This window comes from Empidonax traillii, unplaced genomic scaffold (genome assembly GCF_003031625.1).
Source record: "Empidonax traillii isolate 1590-97213 ecotype Southwest subspecies unplaced genomic scaffold, ASM303162v1 scaffold40:size2234952, whole genome shotgun sequence".
Taxonomy (NCBI): domain Eukaryota; kingdom Metazoa; phylum Chordata; class Aves; order Passeriformes; family Tyrannidae; genus Empidonax; species Empidonax traillii.
In genome coordinates this window covers 1,859,423-1,869,876 of record NW_020955233.1, presented here as the reverse complement: position 1 = coordinate 1,869,876, position 10,454 = coordinate 1,859,423, and the positions used below count along the sequence as shown (strand labels likewise).

At 46.3% G+C, this 10,454-nt stretch overlaps 1 protein-coding gene across 11 annotated transcripts in view; it reads right to left on the bottom strand.

Moving 5' to 3' along the window:
* Positions 1 to 280: 280 nt before the first annotated feature.
* The window catches only part of GIGYF2 (GRB10 interacting GYF protein 2), a 70,831-nt gene continuing 60,657 nt past the window's right edge, over positions 281 to 10,454 (bottom strand). For 10 of the 11 annotated variants that reach the window (XM_027878338.1, XM_027878341.1, XM_027878346.1 and 7 more), the window contains 9 exons: positions 8,656 to 8,814; positions 7,261 to 7,497; positions 6,585 to 6,707; positions 5,748 to 5,951; positions 5,426 to 5,631; positions 4,982 to 5,136; positions 4,358 to 4,527; positions 3,858 to 4,005; positions 286 to 2,041 (listed from right to left, as the gene is read on the bottom strand). In XM_027878338.1, the coding sequence (XP_027734139.1) occupies positions 1,974 to 2,041; positions 3,858 to 4,005; positions 4,358 to 4,527; positions 4,982 to 5,136; positions 5,426 to 5,631; positions 5,748 to 5,951; positions 6,585 to 6,707; positions 7,261 to 7,497; positions 8,656 to 8,814 (1,470 nt within the window). In that variant the 3' untranslated portion in view covers positions 286 to 1,973. Of the gene's footprint in view, positions 2,042 to 3,857; positions 4,006 to 4,357; positions 4,528 to 4,981; positions 5,137 to 5,425; positions 5,632 to 5,747; positions 5,952 to 6,584; positions 6,708 to 7,260; positions 7,498 to 8,655; positions 8,815 to 10,454 lie in introns of all 11 variants that reach the window. The other variant, XM_027878336.1, reaches the window with a different exon arrangement.

The following is a 10,454-nucleotide window of genomic DNA, read 5'->3' as shown; positions in this document are numbered from 1 at the left end:
AGCATGAATTCACGTGTTTCTGTACAAGGGGGGAGGGGAAATTAAAGCTTTCTTGTTTCCAATCTCAACTTACTGGTGTTTATTTGAACTCTAAAATTATCAAGCAGAAAAACCCACTGGTTATTCCTCACCAGGGAAAAAATAAAGCAGCAGTTGTTGTTCCACATCCTGTGCATTTGCTTGTTGCTTCTTGATGAAAACTGAGGCAAGTCGAGTTTGGGGTGAGTTTTAGCACCAGGAATTATCTCAAAACTCGGCTTTGACAAAAGCAAGCAGAAAGTTTTCTCTCAGATATAATACAACCAGGTTTTATTTAAGTTCTCTCTTTTTCCCCCCCACACTGGCAAAAGTTCAGAGGGAGTTTAAAGTTTTGTAAACATTTTAACTACCCCTCTTCCCCCTTTTATGAATTTACAAAGCAAAGGAGACAGGGAGACCAGATTTGCAACAGTTCCAAGTCTCTCCATGCTATTGGATCCAAAAACTATATACAAGTCTGCAGCAGTCTCTGTATAGTTACTGTACATGTTTGGGGGCAGGGGGAAGAGAGAGGAGAAGGGGAAGGTGACCCCAAAAAAATGAATAAACCAAATGAAATAAAATCCAAAGCCAAACTGCTCTTGAGCAACTCGAACTGTTTTCTTTAGGCAGTGATGACAGAACAACAGACACCTTTACACAACTCCACCAAAACTGCAGCGGATCTCCCTCGCAGGTTACAACCCTCTGGGGACGGGAGATGGGACCAGGGGGTCAAACTAAGTGCATTTGGCAGTTCTCCTTCTCTTTCTTTGCGGTGTGTGCATGTGGGTGGGTGGGCAGGTGGAGCAGGGAAGGTGGTGTTAATCTTTCGGTGAGAGAGGAAGGTTATGATTCCATAAAATACTCAGAGATTATGGATCCCAGTGAAGGTGCATGAAGTAGTTTAAGGTGTAGAAGATAAGCAGGGCCGTCATTGCACAAAGCTTTGTCCTCCAGTGTCTCTCCTCACGACGAAAGGGCACCTCTGCTCGTTCCCTAAGCACTGAAATGACAACCAGCCGGGCCTGCTGGGCACGTGTCTGAGAGCCAGCGTCCACCCTCCGCAGAGACTACACAGCCACACGTCAACATCCCACTGCCTCTTAAACGAGACAAATTTGCAGGAAAAGAGCTCAAAATAAACTGGTCCTAACCCTCGGAAGGTAGCATGTAAGGGGTAAATTCAACCTGAAAGAAGAGATGCCACCCCCCTTTTTTTCCCAGAGCAGAAGTCCCCACTTGTCCGGGAAGGCTGGAGTACGTCCACGGGGAACTCCAGTAGCTCCAGCATCACCACCTAATGAAGACAGACTCGAGCTTTCCCTCCAAAAATAATGTGCTGAGAAGGGCTGGCAGGGGGTGTGCAACTTCAAACCAACCCAAGCTAAACTGCGCCCGCCACCGCCCCTCTCGTGCTGCCGCCAGTTCTGCGTTAGCTTATGGTGCCCTCCTGGCCCAGAGCACCCGCCCCGGGGCAGCCCAGGCAGGAGCTGGGGCACTGGGCTTGGACCAACATCTGTTAACCACAAACTCTCACTCTCTCTCTCTCTCTCTCCATATGACTGCACGTATGGGATGTGGTAAGAGTAACCAGGAGAGGGAAGCAATAGTTTGCAGAATCCCAATTGATTTTTTTTTTTTTCCAGGTATGTCAGCAGAAGGAATCACAGCACAGTGAAAGCTCGCTGCCCAAATCAGCCTTGTTGTGAAGGAATCCTAACTCCCACCCTCCCAGGGCTCTGAGCAGTCCACGGGACTCTGGGCTGACAGGAGGAACGACGCCTGTGCAGTCCTGGGCACAAAGGGTTTGCTGGGGCCAGAGGAAGCAGCCTGAGATGATTGATCCTGTGATTCACTGCGAGGTGAAGAACAACACACGGTGGAGAGCACTGTGTCCAAACGGAGAATCCATGGTTAACAGATGCAGGAAAAGCCAGTTGATTTGCACATGCTCAGTAGTCTTCCAAAGTCTCTATTTCTCCCATATTGAGCCGCTCTGAGGAGGCATTCACTGAAAACCCTGCAACCAGAGAGGACTGGGGTTAAACACCTGCCTGGGGGATGTTGTGTGTGGTGGGGTAAGTCTGGATGTGCAGCAGCAGAGCAAGACTGAGAGCATCACACACACCAGCGCTCACGTGGCTCTGCAGCATCTCCGACAGGAGCACATTTAAGTCAACTGGCACTGGGCAGTGGCTGCCAACACCCTCCTGCCACAGCCTGAGAGGCAGAAAGGGACCTTCTGAGACCTTGGAATCCAAATATGGAACCGGGCCCAGCACTTCGGGGGCTGTGAGCAATTCCACTCCTTACTTTAAAGTCCAAACACATGCACCTGAAATCTGTGAAATGCTTTTTTACAGTCCCCATCTCTGGAGCACCATATGAAAATGTAAAGTTACACAGGGCCATGCAGGTGGCTAAAATGTACCCAAACCTCTACCCAACCTTTTAGCCATGAAGTGCTGAGGACATGAGAATAAGTGAAAGCACTTTCAAAAATCCAGTAGATCGTATGCAACCTTCCTCCTTAAATCTCATTTTATGGCTGTAACAACCCCATAGGGAGTATGACAAAAGGGACAGTTTTCCTGTGTTTTTACTAAACACAAAGTTGACATTTCATTGTCTGGAGACTGCCCCACAAGCTGCTCTGTGCTAGAGGACCAACTGCTTTCCACAGTCTCATCTTCAAGAGATGAGAAATGCTCTGTTCAGTAGGTTCAGGAAAATCACTCTGGTTCCCTCTCGTGGCAGTGTGCTACCTACAAGAATTTGAAAGTATGCTGTAAAAGAGTGAGTGTGCTCATTTGTAAAAAGCTGCACGTGCTACTTCTCGTACAGTTGAAACTTCTAAATTGTATTTAGTGACTTGACATTACACGAGTTGGTTTGTTAATATATCCAACAGAGTCCCCAGATCAGACTCACTGGGGTGGAAGAAGTCAGGATCCCACTGAAAAGTTCAGTATTCATCAATGCAGAAATCACTGATTCAGGTGAAGAGTATTGGTTTTGGTGAGAACAAAGGACAAAAAACAAAGGCAGGGCTCTGCCAGAGGGTAAAAAAAGCAGTGACTTCAGGTGGATAATACCAGGCTGCTTTACATAAATGTGGGCTAAGAAGCCCCAGCACAAGCGCCCTGGTTTCCTTCTGTCCCACAGAGTACAAACGTGGACACATTTATTCTACATCAACTACACCCCACAGTACTCAGGGACTTACATGATGCCCTTGTGTCTTAAATTTAAAGAAACTTTTCCATCAGTGTGACAGCAGCTGGTTAATACCACCTGCACATAAAAATTAAGATAGAGAACATAATAAAGGACTGCTAATGATGTCATCATCTGCCACCAACTGAAAATCCAGGACCATTCCACCTTTGCCATCTTTTCTGCCTAGGATGGTTAGCTCCTGTAAAAGGGCAGGAAGGCACAAAGGCAGCCTCAGGAAGCTGCTCCTTGTGAAGGAACAGAAAATGTGCTTTTCTTCAAAGAACGAATTAGCAGTAAATCAATAAAAAAAGCACAGGTCAACTCACAAGAGGAAAGGCAGTTTAACTGACATCCCTGAACTACTTAAGGGTTTCCAGGTAATAATCAAGGTATCAAAGAGGTCTTTACATGAGGGAAAGTTTGACAAAAGCTTTCCACGAGACTGGTACGGAATTTTTCAAATCATTAAATAATAACAGTAATTGAAACAAATTCTGAAGACACTTCAACTGAGCTTAAATTCAGTATTGCCACTCAAGATCAGTAAGAATTCTGCACTTCACAAGGCAAACTCCCACTCCCAAACTGACCATTAATTTCTGAAGAGGAGGACTGACCTAACAAGCTGGGATCTGCCCGAACCATCTTCTGTTTCTTCTTCTTCTTCCCGCCCTGCACAGCCTCAAAATTGGATTGCTGGTTGTTGCTCTGGTTGGTCTGAAAGACCGAATGTAGTGAACTGTGGTTCATCCCCCACACTGAATCCTACAAAACAAAGTCAGGGCAAGACTGTAAAGCACAATTAAGGTTGGTTTACTTATACAGAAAACATTCAAAAAGTGTCCAAAGCACTTCCTACATCCCCTGTGGCAGCACCAGGCACTGCTGCATCCACCTCATGGTTCCACGGCATTTCCCGGGTCAGCAGGCAAAGATACTGTTTGATCCACAGTTGGCCTCAACTGTGAGTTATGAAGGACAAAAATCTGAAATCTGCTTAATTCTCTGCGCTGCATAGGACCTACAAAAGGTTGCTCATCAGTGCAGCAGGAATGCAGGCTCTCCAGACTCCAACAGTCTCCACATGCTCCTGAAGACTGCAGGGAGTGGGATTTACCTGCTGCTGCTGCTGTTGCCTCTGCTGACTGGCTTTCTGTTTGGCACGGCGCTCAAGAAACTGCTTGGCAAACTCCTTGGCCTCAGGAGTGTCCCCAAGATAGGCTCTGATGTAATCATGGACCTCATAGGGAGACTCCACTTCCTTCAGGAAAGAAACAAACGTGGGAACTGCAAGAAGAAGGCAGAGCATGAGGGAATGCACGCTGACATACAAACACACACGTGCAAGAAACGCACCCTTTGGATTTCTGTGTCACAGATTTGCTGATCCAGCAGCCATGGCAAACAGCCTGCCCTTCCAAGTTCCCTGCTCAGAGGGCAATAAAGCCCTGCCACGCAATCCACAATGAAACTGGATCCTCATCTCTGCTGATGCTTCCACAACCAACAGAAACCCTCAGCAGGCTCTGGGTGGCACTTTAAAACTGGTTCCAATCCCCTGATCTGTTGTAGCTGGGACAATGAAAACCATGGAGATGATGACACAGCCAGTTCTTCAGGCCATTATTTAATGAAGCCATTTTGCACTCAAAATGGTGCTTTGATGTCATTACAGTGCCCCAGAACTACCTGGTCAGAAACAAACTGGATATTGCTTCTCACATTCCTGCCCACCTCTTACCATCTAAGTTGTTGGCTGTGTTGAGTGCATGAAGCATCTGTTCACACCACTGAGTGAATCCATCCTGGGCTTTATTAACCCCCTGGAACAATTTCAACAGCTTCTCCTCTTCTTCTACCTTCTTGTTTTGTCTACTTGTAATACCTACAGATTTACTGAGGGAAAGAAAAGGCGTATATTTAGCTTATCAACTACCAGACTTATCCACAGTACAGGGTTATAAGACTCACTGTTTTACAAGATGCAAACACTTTTCAAGAACCAAATAATTTTCTAAGCTGATGGCAAAATGAATTGTGAACGATCACCTATTAACTATTTTTGTTGTCAAAATGGATCCTGAGTGACACAGGAAGAAAAGGAGAACACCTGAAGATGTTACAATTGCTAAGTGATCATCTCATGGCAGCCCTTCTTTGCAACAGCTCCTTTCCCAGCTCCTACCTGAGGCTGGCATTGCTTTTGTTTTTGTTGGTCGAGTTACGAGGTCCCACTTCCTTCACCGCATCATCCCAGAAACCCATGTTGGAGTTTTTGGTATCAGCGTTACTCCAGATGCTACTGACTAGGTCAGATGCCCACTGGTTGCTGGGATTAGTGTTTAGGGAGCCCCACACTGAATTCCCAATGCTGGTGTGCAGGTTAGAGTGCTGTGGAAACAGAACCAAGACATGCTGGTTATGAGTAGCAGCGCTGGCAGAGCAGGGATGAGCAGGGCCGGGGAAGGGGCCGTTCCCCTCCTCGTGTGCACGCACAGCGCACGTACCGTGGTATTTCGGACTCTGTTGGGCTGCTGGTGCTGCTGTTGCTGCTGTTTCTGCATCTGCCTTGCCTCCTCCTGCTGGATCTCCAGCAGGGACTTGGTGGTGCCTGTAGGTTTGGTGACATTCCCCCAGCCTGACAGTTTTTGCTGCTGTTGCTGCTGCTGTTGCTGGAGGGCCTTCATTAGTTCCCGCTGCTGACGCCTTTGCTGTTGCAGGCAAGACAAAAGTGCTCGTTCATACTCATAGAGGCTCGTTACTACTCAGAGGTCTAACCTGGAAACTGGTTTTAAACTGATTTCACTTTCTTCTGGAAAAGTCTGGCTGACCTACTATCTTTTGGGCCGTTACAGTTCCTTGAAAAAGAGAGACACTAAGTAACCAGGAAATACAAATTGTTTGTTAGCCTAGGAAAGACTAAATTTACTGAATTGTGACTGCAGTCAGCTAAGCATTTGGGGTCTTGGAAGAATACTTTCTCTACTACCATCACTTGTTCTCACCTAGTCCACCCTTCCTTGAACTGCCCTGGTCTTGTACAGATCTGCAAACATATGATAGATGTCAAATTATTTGATATTGTTTTGTGAACATACTGTACTCCTGAGGGTAAAAGGGTCCATCTTCCCTCCTTCCAGACACTGGTATTAAGAAGCTATAAAAACTTTCACCTAAGTCCTTGCTGAACCTATGCCTGGAATAGAGGATTTTACTCGAGCTGTGCTATTGCAAAAATCATTCCTCATCTTCAACAATTCCTTCTACCAACTGCAGGGACAGCCAAGCAGCTACGTGGTTGAGTCCACTCCACCAACTCAGACTCGGTTCCTGTTAAGATTTACCTCTTCTCGAAGCTGCCGTTCTCGTTCTTCTTCTAACTTCTGGATTTCTGCCAATGACAGTGTGGTCTGGGATTGACAAGCTCCTGAATTTGATTGCTGACCCCATGTTGAAGATGAAGGGAGCTGGGCCAAAAGAGACATCATCAGGAATTACAAAACTTTTCAGAGAATAGCGCTCGAGGACAGTCATGAAAAAACACTGTAAGGTCAGGGGAAAAGAAAGGCCACCTTTAAAGTTTAACAAAACCCTGGAAAGTATAAAATGCTATAATTAAGCATGAAAAGGTACAAAGTATAAACTGTACGTTTCTTTGAATTGCCCTCTGATGTATCATAGTGTATCAAGAATAATGTACATCATTGCCTGAAATACAGCAATCACTTTAGATTTCCAAGACTTCAGGAACTCCAAGCTTTAGGAACTTTGCACTGGCCCCTGGTCATTGTGGCAGAATGAACACCCCTACCCACCTGTGAGACCCTCCCAGTGTGCTTCTACTGACAGAACCTCTCTCCTTTGTAATTTGTAACTCATCTTCCTCTTCCCATCACTTTCACACTCAGCTATTTGCCTCTTCCCTCTCCACACAGTTCCTGCAGCTCTGCCCAAGGCACCCCAGCCGTGGTTCTGCCCCAGGGAGCCCAAGGAGGCAGTCCAAGTGCAGGAACACCTCACCTTCATTTGTGCAAGTTGCTGCTGTTGCTGCTGCTGCTGCAGCCTCCGCAGAGCCTCCTGCTGCTGCTGCCTCTGCCTCATGATCTCCTTCTGGCGCTGGAGTTCCAGCTCCTTGCGCTTCCGCTCCTCCTCCTCCAGCCGCTGCCGCGCCGCCTCCTCCTCCATGCGGAGCCTGCTCTCCTCCAGCCGCCGCTGCGCCTCCTCCTCCTCACGTGCCCACTTGGCAGCCTCCTCTTCCTTCCCACCACAGAGAGGAATAAAGTCTAAGTACACTTAGTCAAATTTAAAACACTCCCACTGTGAGGTATAGATACCCTGAGAGAACAGACAGGCATTTATATCTATAATCTGGCTGCTCATTTCCCTCTACATTTCTCAGGTGGGAAAGCCCAGGAATCTAGCCTACATTCCCTAAAAATACAAGCTTCCCATCGCCCCACCGGGGAATTCGGGAGAGAATGACATCTCCCTAGCTCAGACAAGCTCAATTCATACTATTTTCTTTCTAGAAGTCACACACCTTTCAGTCTGAGCTTCTGCCTGCTTATACCGCTCACAGCACTGCCACACTTTCAGTGGAATAGAACTTGGGGGAAATAACACGAAAGAAGGAACAGGTGACAGAGGAGGAGAGGTTTACTGGAGTTACTCAACCCCAGAGGTGCAGGAATGATGCTTCTGCAGACAAAGGAGATGACTGTGCAGTGGGACAGAAACAGGGTGAACTTCTTACAAGGGAGGACCCTGAACAGGAATTTTTAAATACTAAGTGGGAATTCTGAAATGAACCTGGAAGTTATTGAGAAGCCCATCATATTTCAAGGTTAGTTTGACTGAGGGACTGTGACAGTATCAATTAGGGGGCTGGAAGCTCAAGTTCCCCAATATGGACTTCTAAAGCTGACCTCGAGAAATAAAAAATGCTGTAAAATAAGACAAAAAAAGAAAAAAAAGCTGAAACTCTAGTAGGGAACACAGTCTTGGCATTGTACAGAAAGACTGGCAGAACTGATCACCTCAGGTGACAGTAGAAGATAACAATTCTCTAGTAAAGGCCTAGAGAGTGATAATTCAAACCAAACTGTGACTCTGGTACTGTACTCTGCCTTGCCTTTGAAGAAAGGAGCAGAAATATCACGCTGCAGAGCCATTCTTAAGGCTCAGACATGGAGGAAAACACACACTCCACCCCAATCTGCTTTCCAGAGGACAATCAGATCCTGATTATTTTGTGTGAAATCAGAATACAGGTAAACAACTTTTTCTTCATTCTCTCCATACTGTCTACAAGCTCTGCTTTCCTTCACCACACTGATGGTCTCTCAGGCAGGGTTGCAAGTGTCAGGCCCTGTTTGTTCGGCAGCCCCCACGAAATACAAGAGTCCCTTTTGTCACCTGTTTCCGAATTAACTCCTCTCGCTGCCGTCTCTCCTCCTCTTCTCTCCTCCTCTCCTCCAATCTCCTAAGTGCTTCCTCCTGCTGCTGCCTCTCCTCTTCCTCCCGCTGCCGCCTTAGTGCAATTTCCTGCTCTCGTTGTCGCCTCAGGGCTTCCTCCTGGAGTTGGGAACAAGATGTCAGCCTGTAAATGCCCTGGTATTGACAAACCACATCAGAACACAGATTACAGCACTGTCTGGCCAAGTGAACGGCCTCAAGAAAAGCTCCCTGGCTCCAAGCTAAGCTCTACCAAAACATTGCATCAAACGCTACAGACCGACGTGGTAACAAGTTATTTTGATGCAATGTGCATCTCATACATAAATTAATTATTTTAATGAAAAAACAAACACATGAAATCATTGCCTGTCTTTGGTTTTAGGACGAATGGTTGTTGAGAATGACAACAAAGGGTGAGAGTCCTCTTTCCACCATGCACTCAGTACTTCACATATATATATTTTAGTGTGTGGGTATCATTAATTCCCTTTTTGTGGGTGTCAGTTGTAAGTTGGAAGCTTTTCCTACCTGCAGGAGTTTCTGAACACTGACTATTCAAGAGCGCTACAGAACTCAACCCACATGTCCAGACATAAGAAGGAAGCTGAGGCAGCCCAGTGCACACACACACACACTGCAGCTGTGGAAGTCTCAGAGATGTGACTGTGGAAGGGCTTGGACTGGGTTGTCCCTATACTATTTAAACATTATGGCCAACAAAAGGTCTCTCAAGGGCTTTGATTTTTGGGCTATCTCTAAACTACTGAAAGAGCTTCTGATGAATTATGTTTTGTTTTCCAAGCAGCAAAGCTCTTTACTCAACTCAAAAAGCACTACCCCTTCCTACTGCCCTGAGATCAATCAACATGGACACTTTTCCATCCTGCTACTTGTATCTGCAGGAATAGGGCACAAGCAGCCTTTGCTGGCGTCCTGGATCCTGTTCTGTGGGAGCACACCTGAGGGACCTTTCCTCCAGTTCTGACCTTCCCTTGCATTAAAAAGCCTTCGTTTGTGCAGCCTTTTCTGCCCCCTGACATTCAGTGACTGAGTTAAGGCCGCCCTGCTTTTCATCCCTTCTGTTTTCTCTCCACTTCCTGACATCCTCCTAGCTCAACCTAAAGATCCTACTTTTTGGACAGGAACTTTTTAAAGTTTTTATAAATCCATTTTCCTTTTAAAATGACCACTACTGTGCAATCGTACCCTTCCAAGTTTTTTATCAGCAACACATTATTCCCAGGATGCTGGGGCACTAGTTGTGCAGCATGGATGTGAACTCTGGTAAATCAGGGAAGTGAACTGGGAAAACTAAGAGCTTTTTATTCAATTTGATACCAAACCTTCACGTCCACACAGCAGAGATAAACTGCACTACAGTTCCCTAAACGACTGGTCTGGGTTTTCCTCTGGCAATGAAATTCAGATGTCAGCAACAGAGCTGTCAGTAGACAGAACATCTTTTATAAGCAATCCTGTGGCACTGAAGAGCTGCTGGCTGCAAGTTGACAATTCATCTATATTCCTGGCTATCACTGAAGTAATTTAGTGTTAAATGGAAGTGCAGTAGATGCTTCTCTTCCACTAAATGGACATAAAACAATAGCCTGTGATTCATCCTCTCATTAATCAAGCCCTTGGTTTGTCATAGCCACAAGAACTTCCAGCACAGCACGCCCCACCTGAGCACTGTGGTAAGGTGGGTCCTGTAACTATGAACTGGACACGTGCAGCTAAGTCAGAGGAATGAAGTGTCC